At 36.1% G+C, this 22996-nt stretch overlaps 1 protein-coding gene across 1 annotated transcript in view; it reads right to left on the bottom strand.

Moving 5' to 3' along the window:
* Window positions 1–22488, bottom strand: part of LOC107600029 (dedicator of cytokinesis protein 8-like) — a 37408-nt gene extending 14920 nt beyond the window's left edge. The window contains exons 1-20 of the mRNA XM_016291796.1: window positions 22251–22488; window positions 15259–15364; window positions 11395–11570; window positions 10441–10512; window positions 10189–10297; window positions 7772–7984; window positions 7539–7624; window positions 7266–7332; window positions 5657–5806; window positions 4817–4883; window positions 4711–4730; window positions 4334–4414; window positions 3830–3986; window positions 3600–3724; window positions 2745–2835; window positions 2422–2584; window positions 1655–1772; window positions 1010–1080; window positions 774–918; window positions 47–148 (exon numbers count right to left, since the gene is read on the bottom strand). Coding sequence (XP_016147282.1) covers window positions 47–148; window positions 774–918; window positions 1010–1080; window positions 1655–1772; window positions 2422–2584; window positions 2745–2835; window positions 3600–3724; window positions 3830–3986; window positions 4334–4414; window positions 4711–4730; window positions 4817–4883; window positions 5657–5806; window positions 7266–7332; window positions 7539–7624; window positions 7772–7984; window positions 10189–10297; window positions 10441–10512; window positions 11395–11570; window positions 15259–15364; window positions 22251–22303 — 2172 coding nt within the window. The 5' untranslated portion in view covers window positions 22304–22488. The remainder of the gene's footprint in view (window positions 1–46; window positions 149–773; window positions 919–1009; window positions 1081–1654; window positions 1773–2421; window positions 2585–2744; window positions 2836–3599; window positions 3725–3829; window positions 3987–4333; window positions 4415–4710; window positions 4731–4816; window positions 4884–5656; window positions 5807–7265; window positions 7333–7538; window positions 7625–7771; window positions 7985–10188; window positions 10298–10440; window positions 10513–11394; window positions 11571–15258; window positions 15365–22250) is intronic.
* Window positions 22489–22996: the final 508 nt, after the last annotated feature.

Raw genomic sequence — 22996 nt, 5'->3', positions numbered from 1 at the left:
TATGATTGGTATCCAAAAAAGGCAGATGTGAAATGGTTGACTGTACCTCTGGGGAATGCAGGGAATAGTTCCCAGGAAGTTTGTCCAGAATGATTGGCAGACACTGCTGCCCAGTCTGCAGCCTGTCATTGTTCAGCATGGGTAACCACTGCAGGGAAGGAAGTGAAGTCATGACCCTTACAGTTATCTCTGCTTGTTTGTGAAGAATCATTGAAACACTCTCTAGCGTATGTAATTACGTAATTGTAATTACATACGTTCATTTGTAATGTTTTAGTTTCTCTTATGTTCACTAAGGACGCATTTATTTACAGTAAAAACTGTAACCGTTTTCTATTTTAATATATTTTAAAATGTAATATATTTTTGTGATGGCAAAGTTGAATTTTCAGCATCATTACTCCAGTCTTCAGTGTCACAAGATACTTCAGAAATCATTCTAAATGCTGATTTGCTGCTCAAGAAACATTTCTTATTATCATTGGTGAAAACAGTTGTGCTGCTTAATATTTTTGTGGACACTGATACATTTGACACAAGATTCAAAAGAACAGCATTTATTTGAAATATTTTGTAACATTATGAAAGGCTTTATTGTCACGTTTGATCATTTTATGATCAATATATGTATGTATAAAAGTATTAATTGCTTTAAAAAAAAAAAGAAAAAGAAAAAGAAAAAAACTGATCCCGAACTTTTGAACAGCACTGTACTCACACTCACACACATACTCTCACACACACTCTCTCACACACTCTGTTCAATCACTCACTGAATATCCAATGAGACTCTCCACACTTCCAGTCTGGTTCTGTTTCTGCTGGCAGCTGATATGGTAAAAGGTGAGCAGTAAGTGGTGTTTCTCTGTTAAACGGGCTGGAAGACGAATCTTTATCTCGTCATAGAAATCAGGAGACCTGTGTAGGAGATGGAAACAGCTCTCTCAAACCACCCTTACATTTGCTTAATATATAAATCAATAAAATCATTGTAAGAGACCAAGATTACCTGTTGTGGTATGTGACTGGAGTGTAGACCTCTTGAAGAAACTCAGGGCCGCTTGATTTTCCAAAGATTACCTTTTTTGGGACAGTGCAGAAGAGAAGGTGACTGAGGTCAAGATTTGTATAAGGGCACGAATACATAAAATATACATTTTTAAATCTGCTCTATAGTATTGCTATACAAACAAATAATTTGGGATTTAATGGTATGTCATTTAAAGTGTAAGATTTATATATTTTGCATGTCATTTATTCACAATGAACTTGGAATCATACAATAAAATTATAATAATAATAATTATTATTATTATAGATTTCACATTATTATTATTAAATAATATAGTTATATCATATTTTCTTTAAAGCTTTGTAAACATTGCACAGGGGTAGAAAGAAAAAAAAAATTGAATAAAAAATGAATATGTTTACAAATGTTTAAAATATTTTTCTTTTTGGACCCCTTTAGTCAACTAGCTAACCTGATTTCTATTATATTCCTATTATGTTATTATATTCCTATTACATTATTATGTTATAAAACAATTTAATTTTTTTTGATGATGATGTTGTTGTGAATATTAGAATATAAATGCAAAGGTAATACATTTTTGACATGTATAAATAAATATGAATATGGTTTTGCACTCACAGGCATTGCGCAGCTAGGGTCCTCACCACTCATGAACTGGATTTTAACCGTAATGTTTCTGGCTGAAGTCAAACGGTTAGTAAGATTCAACCTCAGAGGATACACATACAGCAGGTTCCTGTAACATGATTAACATAAAAGAAATGAAACTCTAAAGTTATTTTCAGACAAAATAATCATTCAATTAGAAATCCACAATTGGGTGTAAAACATTAACTGACCACTAGATGGCGCTTCCAATTCAACACTGATAACAAGGAAGAAGCTAGTTGCTTATCATAAATATGGGAAGTTGCTTGTGTTCTTCCTGGCTTATTTCCATATAACGGTTGTTTTAATGCAAGTTTATCCTACAATTAATCAAATAAATTAGGCAATTCTACTTTTTCCATAATCTATAAACACACCCTCCCATCCCTCTTATCACAGGGTGTTTTCTAGGTGAGGCAAGTTTCTTATTTTAGGCTTGATTTGTAAGACCTGATTGCTTGTTTTTCTTATGAGACCTGGCAACATTGTCTTGCACGCAGACTATTTGTGTTCATAGTAAATGAGTGACTAATATCAACCACAGTTCTGCCCTCCAAATTCTGACAGAATTTTTCAGATTTTTTCAAGGTTACTGATTAATCACTGCATCCCATTTCTGCTAGACCTCAGCCTGACAATTCATCTGTGAGTGTGTGTGTGTGTGTGTGTGTGTGTGTGTGTGTGTGTGTGTGTGTGTGTGTGTGTGAGGGGGGGGGGGGGGGGGGGGGGGGGATTACCGGTATATATTGTGAGGCACATAGACTTCACTGGAAGGAAACTCCAGCACTTCTTTAACTGCCCGTGGATTTTTCTCAGACACGGGTTTCACTGGAATCAGTTCGGGGGACAGACACCCAGGAACCGTCTCCGGCACTAGAGACACTTCCAGTTTCAGATAACCTTTCAAAAAACACATACACATAATAGTGCAAGATCAGTTACATGCCAAAGTTTAATACTTATAAATAAGAGTTTTATTCACCAGACCACCACTGTTAACTCTCACACATAAGAGTTTTTCTGTGGACTGTAAAAAGGCACAGTTAGAACATCTCCTCACCAGGTATGATTTTAACACGTCGCTGATTGGACGACCTCTTGATTTCCGCCAGGAACTTGAACAGGTCCTCGTCACTCAGACGCTCTCCTTCCTGCCGGCACACACAATAAACGGTCAGCTCAACACAGAGCATTTCAAAAATTAAATTTTTTCAAATCAAATCGGGAAGATTTTATGAAGAACAGAAGAAAAATTTTTCAGTTTAGAGGAAGAGTGTTGTAAGAATGCAGCGTGATATTAGCTAGAGCTAGCTGAAGAATGCAGTCACCATCTGGAGAATGTGAAGAACGGAATAATGCACTCAAGGTGACAAACTAAAATTCAAATAATTTTAGCAACTTATATTTCACAATGCTAATTCAATGGGGTTGGATTTTTTAGCACAGTAAAGCACTGTTCTGAAATACACAACTGGTAAAAAATCTGTATCAATTTTACAAAATTGTCAAATGTTTGTCTTTTGAACATTCCAGTCATCAAACAATCCTTAACATTTTTTCCACAAAAATATTATATTTAGCAGTATGACTGTTTCCAACATTTATAATAATAATAATAATAATAATAAGAAATGTTTCTTGAGCAGCAACTCAGCATATAAGAATGATTTCTGAAGGATCCTTTGACACTGAAGACTGGAATAATGGCTGCTGAAAAATTAGCTTTGCCATCACAGGAATACATTACTTTAAAAAATATATTCAAATAACAACATTTTTAAATTGTAATAATATTTCACAATATTACTGTTTTTACCCCAAACCTTTGAATGGTAGTGCACATAAACAAATGATCAAGTCCCATCTACATTTTCTTGTTGAATATTCTATTGGCTATAAATTCTGCGAGCAATACCTGCTTAATGAATGTGCACATAGGGACAGCTGGTTTGAAGCCAGACAGGATATAGTTGTCCTCCATCACACTGAATCTGTCAGAGTTCCGTCTGGGCAATCCCTTCTTTTCCATAGTACCCTTGCCTGTACCAAAATCAAAATTGTACACAATTATGGATTTAATAATTTTTTTGTTGAGTGATGCATTATATTAACAGACCAATGGTGTTTATCTATTCAGTATCTCACCATTGATACTGTCTGTGTCACTTGTGTCTCGTTCCAGTGTGGAGTTGATGGCACTCATAATGTTGACCGTGGCAAAGGCGAATGGCATCCTGTAGCGGCCCAGCCTTTGACAAAACCCCTCCGCCTGATTCCTCAGCTTCTCCAGCTTCTCTCTGTTCTGATGGACACAGAAAAAAAGAAGAAGGGGGTTCACTAAAAGAAAGTGGTTTTATACATTACAATATTTCCCATAGCCAACTCAAATGTGCTTGTTTGAATTCAAAATAATGCTTCTACTCTTCTGGGAAAGCTTTCCACTAGACACTGGCACATGAACAGTATGCAGGGTTTTGAAGGGGCTCTTGCCTACCAGACTCAGTGAATGATTTCTTTATGGGCCGTACATTGTGCATATAGGCGTATTGTCACAACCCTTGCCAAAATCTGATAATTAGTAGGGGGTGTCAACATACTTTTGGCCATGTTGTGTACAAAACAATAGGAGAGAAAGTGCTCAGCGGTTACCTTAGCAGCATCACTCTCCTTCAGTACCATATATGGTTCAGCACAGTCCCCGATCTCTCCCTGCTGAAGAACCTTCTCGATCTACACATGTACAACACAAACACACTATTAATAACATTATTGTTACACAACATTCATCATCATCGCCACTTCCACTATCATGGGGAATCATCACTATCGACAGTAGTGCTCTTAATATGGGCTGATATCTACAGAGCAGGTCATTGACAAAGATAATATGCATATACACTACCATTTGTTTGGAGTCAGTAAGATTTTCTTTTGGTAAAGAAAACTATTTTGACATTCAGCAAGCATGCATTAAATTGATCAAAAGTGACAGTACAGACATAATGCTACTGCAAATAAATAGGAACTATTTTCAGCATCATTAAATCTGAAAAAACGTATCATTGTTTTCACAAACATATTAAGCAGCTTAACACTGATAATAACAGGAAATGTTTCTTGAGCAGCAAATACTCTCCTTCAGTACCATATATGGTTCAGCACAGTCCCCGATCTCTCCCTGCTGAAGAACCTTCTCGATCTACACATGTACAACACAAACACACTATTAATAACATTATTGTTACACAACATTCATCATCATCGCCACTTCCACTATCATGGGGAATCATCACTATCGACAGTAGTGCTCTTAATATGGGCTGATATCTACAGAGCAGGTCATTGACAAAGATAATATGCATATACACTACCATTTGTTTGGAGTCAGTAAGATTTTCTTTTGGTAAAGAAAACTATTTTGACATTCAGCAAGCATGCATTAAATTGATCAAAAGTGACAGTACAGACATAATGCTACTGCAAATAAATAGGAACTTTCTATTTATCAAATAAATCTGAAAAAACGTATCATTGTTTTCACAAACATATTAAGCAGCTTAACACTGATAATAACAGGAAATGTTTCTTGAGCAGCAAATAAGCATATTAGAATGATTTCTTAAGAATCATGTGACACTGAAGACTGGAGTAATAATGCTGAAAATTCAGCAATCAAAGGATTAAATTAGGGAAAAAAATAAAGTATTAAAATAGAAAAAGGTTGTACATAAACAATGTATGAAATGTACTCAAAATACACTGAAAATAAAGAAAATGTTTATTATTAATTGACAAAGTCTCAAAACGGCCAAATACCTATAGATTAATCGGCCTGACCTACACATCGGTTTATCACTTTATAAAAAATATATTCAAAACCAACAAAACAAGACAAAAAAAAGTCATATCAAGATACTAAAGTTACGCATTTGAATCATTTTTAGGCATACAGTGGCCATTACTCAGCACTACCTTAATGACCAGATAGATATCTGGAGAGGGGTAGGAGATGGAGAAAACTGCAGATCTGGCCAAAGTGGAGGCGTCAGTGTGTGGAGTGTGGACCCGCAGAAAACCCTTCATCTGATCTGAGTTTATGTCAAAGTGGAAGTTCTCTGAAATCTGAAGGGGAAAAAAATACCATGATTAGCATTGATAGCATGAAACAACCAGCCTGCTAAGGGTTTTACCATATAGTTAAAAAAGAAACAGAAGGGAAATTGCGGTGCATAAAGAACAATAATACTTCCTCAAATTTCAGGCAGAGTGAACCAATCAGAATGGAAAGACACCTCACAAAGAACATTACATTTACATTTAGTCATTTAGCAGACGCTTTTATCCAAAGCGACTTACAAATGAGGACAATAAAAGCAGTCAAAACTAACAAAAGAGCAACAATATATAAGTGCAAATGACAAGTCTCGGTTAGCCTAACGCAGTACACATAGCAAGGTGTATATATCTATATATACTGTATATATTATACACACAAACACATATACACACACACACACAAAGAAAAACAAGTAGATAGAATAGAAAAAATAGAAATCTAGTGTTTGAGTTAAAAAAAAAAAAAAAAACCTTAGCAGAGTTTCCCAATAAATGAACTTACTTGGGCATTTCAGAAATCTTAAATTATGTTTTAACATTGTGAAATGGGTAATTCCTCCCATCCAAAACACTCTCTTCACCACACCAAGCAACAACAAAAAAACATGCTGCATAAAGTCCCTATTTAGCATGAATGATTTGGTCTGTCTTTTGCATTACACTCTTAAAAATAAAGGTGTTTCAAAAGGTTCTTCAAGCGATGCCATAGAAGAACCATCTTTGGTTCCACAAAGAACCATTCAGTCAAAGGTTCTTTAAAGAACCATCTCTTTTTTACCTTTTTATAATCTGAAGAACCTTCTTTCGCCACAAAGAACCTTTTGTGAAACAGAAAGGTTCTTCAGATGTTAAAGGTTTTTTATGGAACCATTTAGACAAAAAGGTTCTTCTATGGCATCATGAAGCACCTTTCTTTTTAAGAGTGTACCCTTCTTCAGTAAAAGCTAAAGCTAAAGAGGATTAATGTAATACTTCAGGATATTCCTCCCAAATATATCTGCCGTCAGTCCATTAAATATGGAAATACGCACAGCTTGCATTATAACTGTCTTATAAGTTCTTAAATTTGTGGTAAAGACAAGCTGTTTGTATTTGAGTGGTTCATGTTCACTAGTTTTATAGACCTTTGTCTTAACTGAATTTTGTGACCAATTTGTACTTCTTTAGAATTAAGTTACTGTTTTAGATGTTTACACACACAAATTAAATATAGAAGATCTTGATTTAACCTCTTACAAAACAATGTTTATAGCTGTGGATAAAGAAAAGGTCTCTCATTAGTTTCTCCAGCTCTGTTCAGACTGAAGTGCAGGAATGTGGGAGGACTAACGGGAAGAACACTGACAGGAAGAATTGTCTCCCAAGCAAATAGGATTAAGCAAAAGGGTCAAAATACAAAAATACTATACCACATATATATATATATATATTTTCATTTCTTTTATGATAAGCATCAGAAACTGACCTTCTTCTTCTCTTTCAGGTCATATAGGGCCATGGTTGCAAAGAGGGGCTCAATTTCAATGTCAAATCTGTAGAATGAAAAACATTTTCTCAAAACCAAATATAACCCTAATAAAAAAACAAATAAACTTTTCAGGATGCATATGCTATGGAGACCATTTCAACCTCAAAGTTTAAAATGAAACAGGTAATTTAAAATAAGAAATAAAATCATATATCAGACCAAACATTTACAGAAAATAACCAATAATAGTGGATGGTAAAGAAGTATTACTTGATGGTCTGGCATCGCACTAGTATCCTCTGCCCAAAGTGCTCCTTGGGACAGTCGGGAATGGGCCGAATTGCTACTGCATCCTCCTGTACAGTCAAAGGCAGATTGAAGACGATATTTAACTTCTAACAGAATCCTTGTGTTCACAAAAATGAATCGTTCAAGAATATTCAGTAAAGAACATTGTTTAACATTTAAGCATGTATTTAAAGAAAGTAAGGCAAGGCTGGCACCTCATCAATGGGTGGGTAAAGGCCGAAGAGCTCGCCATAGCGGTTGCTATTTCTGGCCTCCAGGTTGAAACGATCCAGCTCCTCAGGGCTGCTGAAGCGCAAGAGGTTCTCCACACGACGGTCCGGCTGCAGGGCCCGTAAGTTGAAGTCTGAGCATGTGAGGGTTGTCCTAGTTGTATCATCACATAGTTCTGCCAGGGACGGTGACTTTTCCTGAGGGATGGGAGAGAACATATTACATTACATATGTGTCCCTGGACCACAAAACCAGTCATAAGGGTCAATTTTCTGAAATTGAGATTTATACATCATAAATAAGCTTTCCATTGATGTATGGTTTTGTTAGGATCTGACAATATTTGGCTGAGATACAACTATTCGAATATCTGGGTGTTCTTAGCCATGCATATTACTAATCAAAAATTAAGTTTTGATATATTTATGGTAGGAAATTGACAAAATATCTTCATGGAACATGATCTTTACTTAATATCCTAATGATTTTTGGCATACAAGATAAATCGATAATTTTTATTTTTTTATTTTTATTTTGGCTATTGCTAAAAATATACCCCAGCGACTTAAGACTGGTTTTGTGGTCCAGGGTCACAAATGGCATACATAGGACATTTAGATATCATGGTTGTCAAACTGGAGCCTTAGGACCCCCAGGAGCCCAAAAGAGAGTTCTACGAAGTCCATGCAAAAGTTAATAAATAATTTAGTAATTCACTATTAAAAATAAAATAAAATAATAAGTAATGTTCACATTAATCAAATTTGAAAAAGTGCATATATAAAACCTATAATGAAATAACAAAATAAAACAAACTGTTAAATTTATAATTAACAATAAAAATAAGGACTGTTCACATTTAGCACCTTTTAAAAGGTTTATAAAGAAAATGTTACATTTATAATGAATAATAAAATAAGGACTGTTCGCATTTATCACATTAAAAAAGTTTATTTAGAAAAGAAAAAGTTACTTATTTACTCCTTTTCTCACACAGTATTTGGATATATAAAGTAAATGGGTAATTTAGGAAGGAAATTCATTGTATGTGAAGTTCCTTGGCATCAAAAAGTTTGAAAAAGATTGCTTCCTTATTTGCCTATTGAGAGCATACTGTATATTCTCACATATACAAGCTAAAAGTGATTGTTTAGGTGAAACTCATTAATTCACTTTCATTAGTTGACTCTACAGTTCTTTGTCAAAAGTAAAATGAAAAACAAAAGCAGCACATGGAATTAACTATTTTCCAAGTTGTCTTTTGTGAATACTGACCGAACTGGCAAAGTCTCCTTAACTTCATTCGCTGCTCTAATTCACATGTAGTTATGTGGCAGAGGAGCAAATTAAGTTAAGGAAGCATATACAGCTCAGCTATTCACAAAAGGAAAATATTAATCTTTGATTAATAATATTAACATTTGATTGGAAAATATTTTTGTTTTTCATTTTACTATGTCTTCTGTGAATACCGACTGAATTGGCAATGCCTCCTTAACTTCAATCTCTCCTCTGCCACATAACTACATGTAAACTAGAGCAGAGGAGCTCTGTATAGTTCTGAGACTAATGCCTTTTTCCTGGAAGACCATAAGCCTTTGAGATGGATGAATTCTCAAAGAGATTTCTGTTAATCGCCAAATATAAGAACCATATGCACCGGCTCTGATAGAGGGCATCATGCAGGGTTCCCGTTATATATTGTGTCTAGCCTGTGGGATAGACCTTCCCGTACCATTTGTATTCTTAATCTACTTGTTTAAAGACACACATCACAGAACAGAGCTGGCTAGCGGGACCTTTAGTACTCCTCTGAATTGCTAATAACCCCTGCAGTGAATGCAGGGGCCCTTTAAAGGATCCAAAACTAAGAGAGGATCTTGGTGTTCCTACAGACTCTCAATCTAAACTCATGAAAAATACATGGAGTGAAAGAAATCTTTGTGGTTTGGATAGTTCAATCTTGGCAAAGCTGCATTGGGACGGAAGTAGTCAGGACAGAATGAATATTCATGCCTCATTATGTACCTGGACCCTGACAAACGGGTGGGATGGAGCCAAGATGGTAGTCATGGCGACAAAAAATACCTAGGAGAAAGATTATGCTTATTTTCCTCCTTGTTTTCTTCTGTTTACTTCTTATTAAGAGGAAATTCATTTGTTTTGTATGTTTTATGGCAGGGAATGGGCACACATAATGGGATGTGTGGTGACACACTCCTGAGGCTTTAATATAATAATAATTACAAATAAAAAAAAAGAGGAATATAAGTGTCCGTGGGGTTGGGTGGCGTCCTTGATTGACACCAATAACAATGTGAACAAAAATCCCAATTAGCTGTTTTGTTGTTGTAAAACGACATCTATGTATAAGAGGAAAGTTTTTCTAAACGGTGCTTACTAGTTGCTCTTGTTTGTCAGGCTGAACGTCAAACTCAAACATCTGTCTCTGTAATAATCTGTTAGCATCCGTCCTCTCAGAGTACGCAATCCATCCATAACCCTGAGTTCTGTCAGTGAGAAGCACCAAAACAAAACAAACACAACAGTATTATAGCATCTCTTTGTCTGATATTATTTCTCTGAGTTATGATTTCTGAATATTTCAAATTCAGCCCTGAGGAGGGACAAGAAATGAAGTCTGGGAATTTACCTTCTGCTAACCACCAGCCAGGGCTGCGTGTAACTCTGAACACAATCCCTCACATGGGGATCCAGCTCCACTCTGGAGACACACAAACGCACACATTAGAACAACACTCAAAGCTTTACAGACACACACTCCGATCACAAATATTATTTTTTTTTATGTATATACTATGTAGCCCCGCACATAACATGCAAGAAAAAAATTAATAAATTGTGGGCACGATTTCTTAATTTGTTTCCTCGATTTACTAGATCAAGCGCACAATTTAATAATTCGTTCCCTCATTTTAAGTAAATCGTGCACTCGATATAATAATTTGTGCCCTCGTTATATCGTACTCACAAAATAATAATTAGTTGTACTTCCTGTCCGCGTACGCATTCTCATAAACATCTTGCTGCTTTATGTTATGTTATGGACAGAGACACTTTAATTATGAATTAGCCTATTAAATCGCGCGCACGATCTAGTAAATCGAGGGAACTAATTAAGAAATCGTGCCCACGATTTTTTTTTCTTTATTGCACGTCATGTTCGGGGCTCTGTATAATACTTAAAATTATTATATTACAAATTAATAAAATAAAATTAACTAAATGTATTTATTTTATTTATAAAGTGATAATAAATTAAATAATAATTAGAGAATTAAACAAAATATCATCATTACTATTGACACCAATACTATATAAACACCATTCTTACTGCCATTATATTTTTGCTTCTAAATGGTTGCAAATTCATTTTCATCTCAGTTGTGAGTGTTTTTGCATTTCTCACTTGAGAATGAAAATGAATAATTTATGCAAAGAATACAAACTAACTTGGGAGCACTGCTTTCTGTTGAATGAACATAAGTATACAGGTTAAAGAAACTAAATGAAAGATATCGAGTACAAATACAGATATTCGTCTAGTAAACCTTCTCAACCCCAACAGGGAGCATCCAGTACCTACCCTTCCTCAGGGACAGAGGGGCGGATGGTCCTGCATTCCCTCTCCACCAGCTCCACCTCCAGGTCATCATCAGGAAACTCCCCCAGCTCCTGCATGAGCTCAGCATCTCCACTGCGCAGCTGTGACATCAGGAACTCATCCAGGTCCACCGGCTCGACTGCTTCATATGACTGAGGCTACAAAGAAAACCAGGACATACAATAAAATAAAAATTACAATCATAAAATGAGCTCTTTGACTGTATGGACATATGAGGTATTATGAAAAAACCTGTGATTACGCTCTTAAAAATAAAAGGGGTTTGCAGCAATGCCATAGAAGAAGAACAATTGTGGGTTCCCCAAAGAACCTTTCAGTGAACAGTTCTTTAAAGAAGCATTTTTCTTAGTGTGAAGAACATTTTATTATCTAAAGAATCTTTTTCTACTAAAAATAACTTTTTTGTGGAATGGAAAGGTTTCATGGATGTGCCAATAAAGGACCTTTTTTGAGACATAATCCATACCATCATAATAACATAAAACAAAAGTAGTGAAAAGTATGAGAATGGGAAAGTATGAGAAGCATCAAAAATAGCCTCTAAAAATGCGAAATAAAAGCCTATAAAATTATATTAAAAAAAAGAAAAGAAAATGTAAAACTCAGCAAACAGGCCAGAAACGGTCATAGAAGATTAAATCTACCCTGAATGAATCACTACTGTATTTTTTCTCGACACTAAAGCATTCAATCCAATTCAATAGTTGTTGTCTATCAAATAAGACATGCATTTAATCTCCCTCTATACCAAAATGGAATTCCTAAAATAAACACACACACACAGAGAACTTGAATGCTCTATGACCTCCATAAAACAATGAAACAAAGGAGGCGGCTGGTAGGAAGCAATAAATCATTTTATAGCTGATGACATGTTCAGACCATAGCAGTAAAAAAATGCATTGCCTACAGTTGTATTCCTCTTTAAGTAAAGTTAGACGGGAGAGTGTTTTGTCATGACTTGAGGCAGACAGCTCCAGACCTGCTTAAGATAATCAACATAACTGCTGCAGTGCTTCGGGTTATGTAACATCTCTCAAACATTTTTTTTCACAGGTCTAGTGAAGGCTAATCTCTTGCAAAGTGTCATACAACAACATTATCAGTTATCTGAAACATGTCCCTATAACACAAGGCCTTACTAGAGCAATTCTGATAAACCACTTTCAAAACGAAAAATATCATACACACCTTTAAAAGCATGTAAAGGGGGTAGATGTTGAATCCCATCACAGGAGATATTAATAAACAATCAATTTAGATAAGTTTGTTATATAATGAAACTCATGTGTCGGAGGCATTTCATCAATGAATCGTAAGAAAAACGCTGTACTGTACAAGTTATCTAAATTCATCTGATCTCCATGGAAGCCCATTTCTGCCTCAGAGTAAAAAATAAACTGTGATTGTGAGAACAGATAAAATATCTGAACGTTATACTTTTTTTGAGATACAAGAGATAAAGTCGCTATAAAACAAACAATCGCAAAATACTGAGGACCTTGAAGTACAGTATAAGGTCACAATTGTGAGATATAAAGTTTCAAAACAATTGTGAGAAATAAATGAAGTTGCAATTGCAAGATATAAAGTTGCAATTGAATGAAATAAATTCACAACTGTGAGAAATAGTCAACTGTAAGAAATAAAATTGCAATTGCAAGAAATAAGGTTGCAAAATTAAAAGTCGCGAATGAGAAAAAAGTCGCGTTGGTAACAGTCACAACTGCGAGATGTAAAGTTGCATTACCATAAAATCAATTTGCAATTGCAAGAAATAACCACAGTAGTGGGAAATTAATTTGCAATTGCGAGAAATAAAGTTGCAAAAGTGAGAAATAAAGTTGCAATAGCATGATATAAATTTGCAATTATGAGAAACACTCACAATAGTGGGAAATAAAATCACAATTATGAGAAATAAAGTTGCAAAAGTGAGATATAAAGTCACAAGTGTGCAAAATAAAGACCCAATTGTGAAAAATTTAGTCACAATAGTTAGATATGAATTCTATTAGCTTTTATTTATTTATTTATGTATTACTCTAAGGTCGAAAAGGGCTTCCATAGATTTCTTTATAGCATATATATAGCTTACATCTCTGGTGTCTACCTGAGGTACTACAGGGAACAAAGCTTGGACATACTAATTGTGAAAAACCTTTGGATTTAAATATAGCAACTGTTCAAACTTTTTTGCCGTGTGGTTTGTGTACATAAGCAGCAGCTGACAAGGGAGGAGCAGAGGGTAAATGTTGATGAACACTGATATAGTCTATGGGTGGAGGTGTTATTTCTGTAGACCAATAGGAAATTAAAAAAAAAAAGAAAATCGGACTGTTTCTTATAATTGCATCATTTAATACACAGGTTTAAATGCAAGTTTCTCATCCTGAGGCCTAATTGTGCTTTTTGGAACATGGAAGCAACCACAAAACAGTTCCTGGTCTATACTCAACACCGTCAAGCTTAATATAACCCACCCAGGCTGTGTGCATTGCGCAAATTTAGCTTAGAGTTTCAATTCTGCATCTACCAATTGAATGCAACCAACACACAGTAGACAGAACAAGTGCATCTGAAAAGGATGAAAGAAAATACTCACCTAATGCTTCTTGCGAACAAACTAGGACGCAACTGACAAGATGGCGTTGCCCGGAAATAAAAACGACTGGTTTCAGCACAACTCTTCCTTAATAGGTTTGAGTCGCATGAAGCAGTCTATCTTTTGAGGCTTCCAAAAGCAGGATGTGACATCACAACCACTTCCCTTACTAGCTATGATGAAATAGCAGGGGCACATATGCACTCATATATCAAGTCAAAAACGTAAGGATAAGTGTAGTCAATGTTCTGCTCTCAACTTTAAGAAACCTTGAAGGAATTACATGATCACTGTCAGAAAAGTGAGTGTTACTGTGGACCATTATTATATGTTTACATTGGTTAAGAGCTTTCAAATCTGCTAGGGGTGAGATAACTAATAAGAAACAATACAAACAGGGAGCCATAATAAAAATACTGACAGATAATTGTGCCATGCTATTGGTAAAAAATATAACGGTTTTACAATAAACAAGCAATGAACACTAAATGTATGGGTTTATCATGCTGTAAGATACATGTGTATAAATCAGGATGCTATAATGCGTAAACAACTGAATTTATCAAATATTAAAGTATTATAACTACTTATCAATAATTTTAACATAATTACTGAGGTATAATCTGTGTTAAATCAAGAATAGCAGTTTTCCATCTTTCAATATCATAACATTAACATTTGCCTTTCGCTGTAGTCTATCTATGTGAAAATGGGAAAACATCGTAGGGAAGATTATGTTTCTATGAAGTCATCAGCTTCTAAAATCCACAGATATTACAGATGAGTGTGTGTGTGTGCGTGCGTGCGTGTGTGTGTGTAAGCTAGGAGGCACCAGCTGCAGTGGTCTGGTAGCCTGGGCTCTGACCCATTTTCAGCAAAGAGGAAGCACACGCAAGTTAGAGCTTAAGCACAAGTATATTCATGGGTGACTTCCCATTAATTTCTAATTTCTTCTTAAAATGAATAAAATAAAACATAATTTGATATAATATAATATTTATTAGAAAATAATTCTAATATTTATATTTATACAAAATCTTTTGACTGCTCAATGCCATGATTGACCAATCAGAGAGCAGTATTCCAGAGAGAAGTATAGGAAATAGAAATAGACATACATCCATGTATAATCTACAAATGACCTGCTTGTACTTTCAGAATTAGTTTGAAGTTACTCAGCTGGATTCTATTTTATATATCAGTGAAAGTGCATCACTCACTATGTTGAAGCAGAAAGAGCCAGAGGCGCTGTGACTGTGCCGGTGGTGAGGCAAGGAACCATGGCTGGTCCCACTGAAGTGTTTCCGGATCTCTGCCGAGGAGTGTCTGAGATGAGAGAGAGGGAGACGAGGATGAAGAGGGTGAGGAAGAAAACAGAAAATTAGGTGCAACACAGGATTATTATTTTTCAGCGGGAGGTTTTTTTACAGGCACCAGGTGCTTGATTAGACACTCATCTCGGTGTGTGTGTGTGTGTGTGTGTGTGTGTGTGTGTGTGTGTGTGTGTGTGTGTGTGTGTGTGTGTGTGTGTGTGTGTGTGTGTGTGTGTGTGTGTGTGTGTGTGTGTGCGAAAGATCCAAAGTTACACACACTGAATGAACCTCCCATCAATTACCCCATTCATTACTCGTCATTAAACACACAGTCCCCCTCATTAACCTGAAGTTAAGTGCCTTGCTTAAGGACATAACAGTAACAAATCAGGAAATCTCAGTAACTGTGTAGTTCATGGTCCCCTCCACGTAGATATGATGAATAGTCATACACCAATTTCTCGCCCAATGAATCGCCCAATTTTTGGCCATTCCGAGATGCCGATGATTCTGTCTACTTGAACAATTTACAGAAGTGTCCCTACTAGTTCCAAATTTTCCTAATAGAGCTGTCAATAAATAATTTCTGCAGTTTCTTCTCTCTATTGAAAACGTTTCAACCTCAGAGTACAGATTTACAATGCACTCAAGGTATTTTTGTTCATTTGTTTTCACAAATTCCCTTAGGATCAAACCCGTTAACTTAGTGTTACTAGCAACACGTTATGCTGTTTGAGCTAAGAACATGGAACAAAAATAAAATATAAAATATCACAATTATGAAAGTCACAATTATTAAAATGTTTCAACTGAAAAAATAAAAAAGACATTTTTTTAGATATAAAGTTGCAATTGTGTAGTAAAAAAGCAAAAAATGTTAAAATTATAAGTCCCAATTCAAATTACGAGAAAGCTGAAATTGCGAGAAATAAAGTTGTAGTTGAGATATAAAGTCGTATTTCTGAGAAAACAGTTTCAATTATGAGATATATCATCACATGTCAAGGCCAAAGTATACTTCGGTCTTTTTACGCGTACACGAGGGTTTGCGACAGTGCTCAACACAAATTTTGTCACCAGAATAGCAATAGTAGTTATTTATTTTTATTGCCATGTCAGCATCTAAGATTATTTTCATGGCAAAACCCGAGTTGGGATACATCATCAGAATAGTACAGATGTACTGTCGAGCACCATAAAATTGTTGTACTTTGCAGGTCGCACATACGCATTGACTTAGTTTTGCACTTATCGGTTGTTCTACAAGGTGGCAACATTGTCCCGGACCATTGATTCACAGTAGAAAACAAAACCAAAGAGATAGAACTACAAAATAGCGGACACTGCAACAACAACAGACGGCCACATTGACAAGCACTTGTGTGAGAGGGTTAAGAAATAGCAACTCTAGTTTAAAAGAGTACAAAGATATTTTATCGATCTAAACCTTTAAGGAAAAACACAGCAGACACTGAACAAAGATGAAGCTCTGTAGAGCGCATCCGTCAACCGCCTGTGTTCGTGTACACCTCAAATGGAGTATACTTGGCTTTAAGATAAAGATATGCAATAGAGTAACAAGATGAATGCCCCCAAAAGGATAGTAAGCAATAGCACTACATTTTGACCTTGTGGAGACATTTTTTTGATCATGAGGAAACAAGCTTATAAATCTAAAAATGCTGAAAGTTTTGTGTGAGGGGTAGGTTTAGGGATAGAAAGTACAGTTTACACAGTAATAAAAACCATTACACTTATGGAATATCCCCATAAAACATGGAAAACAAAATATCATGTAAAAACAAAAAGCTTAATTTCACTGTATAGGTGTACATCCCACCTTGCTCTCTAGCTATCAGTATCACCTTAAAATATCCATATCAATCAACCACTAGATTTGATCCCACCGCATTTGCATTATCAGCCCTGTTCCTTAGGTATTCATGCTACTATCATCCCAAAGCTTCCCATGATTCTTTTTATTACAGTATACTTAAGTTAATTTGTACATTATTATCAATGATATCAAAGAATTCATTGTACACTTCTGGCCGGGAAATTAGTACAACAACAAACCCTCCTGTAACATGCAGTAATCAGCTTTTGAAACACATGCTGTGAAATTCCCAAATGAAGCGTAAAATTATTTAGACACTTTGATTGCATGATCCCCGAACACTGGATAGGGTGTTGATGAGTGTGTGTGTGTGTGTGTGTGCGTGCAGTGGTGCACCTGTGCTTCCTAACCAATCCAGGCAAAGCAGAAAAAAAAAATCAGGCAGACAGTGCCCCAGATTTCTCCATCCCACTGCAGCATCACTGATTGAATGAAAATTCAGTGTAAAAATGACACAGCATAAGATTTACCTTGAATTCAGAGAAAATGCTCTAGGTTTGCCTAGACATTTTTTCAACACCTTCAAAACACTACACTCCAACCAAGTTACCACTTAAGCAGTTACGATTCTCATTTTCATACCTAAATCACTTTAGTCACATTCCCACAGTCTCTCAGTCAACTGTCCCCACAAAGTTGCCTGCATGTTATTCTCTTAACTTCCATTGACATTAGCAGAAGGATTCGCCTCAGAAGCAGAGAGATATTGAGTCTGGCAGCCAGCCCGTGATGCAACAGAGTGCTATTGTGCACCCGCTAATCAAAAGTCCTAAAAATGGGTCACCATTCATAACGCTGTGTTGTTACTTCTCAAACTCATTTACACAGATTGTCTGTTGTTGGATAATAGGGTTTCTGTAATCATTTGCACTTTATATTCAATATGCTACTTTTGCATCACATGAATAAATTGCATTTTAAAATAGAAAAAAATGAAAAAAGTTATTTTAAATTGAAATAATATTTCACTATATTACTGTTTTACGGTATTTTTGGTCAAATAAATGCAGCCTTGGTGAGCAGGAGTCTTCATTTCAGAAATATAAAAAATAAATAAATAAAACCTTATAGACCCCCACGCTTTTGAATTGAAGTGTATTTCCAAGATGGTTATGAACATAGAAATTACATAAAAAGACAACATTACAAAATGAATCGTAACACCATCCGTTAAATAAATAAATAAATAATGTTGTAGCTGCTGTTCTTGTTTTTCAGGACTTTGTTTGGTAACTTGTGCCAAAACATCAACCCGAAAGGCTAGAAACTAGAGGAGATTTTGTTGAAATATTAAATGGGTTTTGTCACTGCTTTTCGGGAATGTATACACAAAATCAGCTAGAGACTTCGTTAACTACTTTACAAGTCAAGTCTGGGGCAGGAGAGCATGCAAATCCTCTAAACCTCAGAGCAAAGACAAACAGGAGTGAATTATAGCATGCAGCCTGCAGACAGATCGTAGAATACCACAGAGAGTATTTAGCACACGCAACATGTTCACGACTTGTTCCTAGTTCACGTCATTACAGACCAAATGTCAAACCTTATGCAAGAAGAAATGTACAAAATAAACACATTACAGTATCACATTTCACTATAAAAGCCAAGAAAAGAACAGCAGATCTTTTATAGAATAACCAGGCATTCAGTTGTGTTCTACGACAAAAGTTGCTTGCTATGAAGAAAAACCAATTAAACATAAAAGGCTGAGATGGGTGTGAGCTACAGTTAAAAATGTTACAGTCTTTAGTATGACTGGAATGTTCATCCCAGTAAAACAGCTCATGACAATCTGGGTGATGGTATTTCTGTGTTATCATGGACTGTTCTGGGCACTGGAGATAATAACATAGAGTGCAGAGAAATTAGTCTCTATTTGACCCTCCTTCTGCTCCACTGGATCGCCATCAACTTTGACAGGAGCTGTAATTATAGGGAACATTTCACACAAACAAACACACACGACATGTGAGGAGCTCGCACTTTATGAGCATCCATCCTGATTTTGCTACAGACTTGATGATATGATCACAAAGATCAGAAATCTTTTCTAATGCAATCTGACGATAACTGTTTATACATAAGCATTTGGGTCATTTTATTCACTACTTTAGAGATTCAAGCAGGTAAAGTACTTCTGATGGGTGGAAGTGGAAGGGATGGAGCAAGTTCTGTCTGTGCTACTTTTTAAATTGCTGGTCTTTATATACACGTCGGACAGACGCCTTTGGTCATTTAGCCATATCGTTTCTTGCACCATGAAAGTTGTTTAATGTCAGTAAGATTTTTATTGTTTTTGAAATGTTATCTTATGCTCACCAAGGCTACATTTATTTGATTAAAATTACAGTAAAAACAGATATATAGTGCAATATTATTACAATTTGAAATAACAGTTTTCTATTTGAATATATCTCTTAAAATGTAATTTATTCCTGTGATGGTAAAGCTAAATTTTCAGCATCCATTGCTTCAGTCTTCAGTGTCACATGATCCTTCAGAAATCATTCTGATATGCTTATTTGCTGCTCAACATTTACTAATATTATTAATGTTGAAAACAGTTGTGCTGCTTAATATTTTTGGTGGAAACTGTGCTAAATGTTTTTCAGGATTCTTTGATGAATAGAAAGCATTTATTTGAAATAGAAATCTTTTGATCATTTTAATGCGTTCTTGTTGAAGAAAAGTTGAAATTTCTTTCAAAAAGTGATTCATACTGACCCAAAACATTTGTGTACAATAGCGTACTTTATTGACCTAATCTGAATTAAACTTTTAATTCAATGTATTGTATATAAAATATATGTGACCCTGGAGCACAAAACCAGTCTTAAGTCGCTGGGGTATATTTGTAGCAATAGCCAAAAAAAACTTTGTATGGGTAAAAATTATACATTTTTCTTTTATGCCAAAAATCATTAGGATATTAAGTAAAGATCATGTTCCAGGAAGATATTTTGTAAATAACTTACCGTAAATATATCAAAACTTAATTTTTGATTAGTAATATGCACTGCTAAGAACTTCATTTGGATAACTTTAAAGGCGATTTTCTCAGTATTTATCACCCACAGATTCCAGATTTTCAAATAGTTGTATCTCAGCCAAATATTGTCCTATCCTAACAAACCATACATCAATGGAAAGCTTATTCAGCTTTCAGAAGATTTCAAAAAATTGACCCTTATGACTGGTTTTGTGGTCCAGGGTCACATATTTAGAAAACCCAGACATACAGTACACTCTTAAAAATAAAGGTCCTTCACGATGCCATAGAAGAACCTTTTTGTCTAAATGGTTCCATAAAGAACCTTTAACATCTGAAGAACCTTTCTGTTTCACAAAAGGTTCTTTGTGGTGAAAGAAGGTTCTTCAGATTACAAAAAGGTAAGAAAGAGATGGTTCTTTAAAGAACCTTTGACTGAATGGTTCTTTGTGGAACCAAAAATGGTTCTTCTATGGCATCGCTTGAAGAACCTTTTGAAGCACCTTTATTTTTAGTGTTAATAACCAAAAGTGACATCTTCTGAAAACTAAATAAACATAAGTTGTAAAACGCTGCAAAACATAAGTACTAAGTACGGCCATGACAGCAGCAGCCTCATTCCAACGAGAGTGGACTATGATTGTTTGTCTTAGCCGTCACAGCCAAGTATGATTGTGGGTCAGGGTGCTTCACAACACTATTGTGCAAGAACACCACTCTAGTGTGGAACTTCCCTTGAAGGTCAACATCAGCTTAAGATAACTGAAATTAACTATTCTCGTGATACTGTCAGGCGTTTCCTTCAACTACAGCCTTTCTATACAGTTATAGTCTGCCACATCTCATTACATTCTGTTGTCACCACATTGTCTGTTCTAAAACATTAAGTGTCACTTCTCATACAGAAATATTCCTTCATGTGCCTGGAAAATCAAAGGATTATGAAAGAGAAGATGGAATAAAAAAATAAAAAACACCCTTCTTCAGTACAAAACACAGCTGTGCTCAGAGGACTTTTCATGTGTGAATGCATCATTCATGCAAATAAATGTGTGGTCACTGAAAATGAGAAGGGACATGGAGGGTGGAGCATGAGCCAGAAGAAACACTGTGCTTACAACTGAGAAAACACAAAATCTCAGAGTTCCTCAGATAAACAAGTGGTTAAACACATGTGACTGTAAGCAAAGACACTTTTTGAATTAAGAATGGCATGATTCCCACAATCTGCTGGGGGAAAAAAGGGAGTGTAGCATATGACAGTTAAGTTATGAATGAACCTCTGTGTGCCTGTGTGACAGAAACTCACATCATTACCCTGTATATGAGCACTGTTCCCTTTGTTTTATTACCGGACTCCCTTCTTCCACTATGTCCATATATTCATTTCCTCCCCACCTGTTGTGCAATAAAACAGGAACAATACAAACTTCCACCTTAACTTTACACATAGCAGGGGCCAGTCCTGATCCGTCATAACCCGAGGAGAAAAAGGGGCTTGTGGAGGAAATGATCAAATAGACAGGAGATCCATATTTAGAATTACACGGAAATGAATAAAAATTGCTCTGAAATGCTTTGCCATATTTTTTCAATCATTCTCCCTTTATTTTTGCCTGAAGGGGATACGTGTGGAAAGCTTCTGGACCTCAATAACTTTCACAGCACACCATCTGCATGCTGTGTAACAGGTTACTATTAATACTGCAGTTAAAAATTTTTTTGAAAATGAGATTCCCATACTGGGAAGAAAAATAATATGCTGATACATACAGTATCAGTGCTGTAGCTCATGAACTCATCTGTATCACACAGCCATAACTGATAAGAAGACTATCGAGACTCATGGTGCCAGATTTGTAGCGTATCCCAAACGTGTAGCTGCCTGTTCCGGAATTCACCCAAACTCCCTGTAGAGATTTAACACTGACTGCGGACAGACAGACAGCTCAGCTTCCCTGGGATCTGTCAGTGCACGAGCTATAAGGTCCAGCCAAAAGAAATGAACATTACCTGTTGATTTTGAGAGCGAATGCTCTCCGCTCTGACGCTGGCAGAGAAGCCATGCGAGTCTGATCTCAGTCCACGCAGAGCCGCGGAGAGCAGCACGGAGCGGGGATGATCGCTGATGCCATCGCGAGCCTCATCTTCGCGGTATCAGCGGCTTTGCTGGGCGGAAACTTCCGCATTTTAACTTCAACCCAAACAGAGTGGATTTAAACGAGGGAGGGAGAGAGAGAGAGAGAGAGAGAGAGAGAGACTAAACGATGTTATGGAGATTAACCCACACAGAGTGGATTTAAACGAGGGAGAGAGAGAGAGAGAGAGAGAGAGAGAGACTAAACGATGTTATGGAGATTAACCCACACAGAGTGGATTTAAACGAGGGAGAGAGAGAGAGAGAGAGAGAGAGAGAGACTAAACGATGTTATGGAGATTAACCCACACAGAGTGGATTTAAACGAGGGAGAGAGAGAGAGAGAGAGAGAGAGAGAGACTAAACGATGTTATGGAGATTAACCCACACAGAGTGGATTTAAACGAGGGAGAGAGAGAGAGAGAGAGAGAGAGAGAGACTAAACGATGTTATGGAGATTAACCCACACAGAGTGGATTTAAACGAGGGAGAGAGAGAGAGAGAGAGAGAGAGAGAGACTAAACGATGTTATGGAGATTAACCCACACAGAGTGGATTTAAACGAGGGAGAGAGAGAGAGAGAGAGAGAGAGAGAGACTAAACGATGTTATGGAGATTAACC

This window comes from Sinocyclocheilus grahami, unplaced genomic scaffold (assembly GCF_001515645.1).
Source record: "Sinocyclocheilus grahami isolate Dianchi unplaced genomic scaffold, SAMN03320097.WGS_v1.1 scaffold276.1, whole genome shotgun sequence".
Taxonomy (NCBI): domain Eukaryota; kingdom Metazoa; phylum Chordata; class Actinopteri; order Cypriniformes; family Cyprinidae; genus Sinocyclocheilus; species Sinocyclocheilus grahami.
The sequence above is the reverse complement of the archived record's forward strand: the minus strand, read 5'-3'. Positions and strand labels throughout refer to the sequence as shown.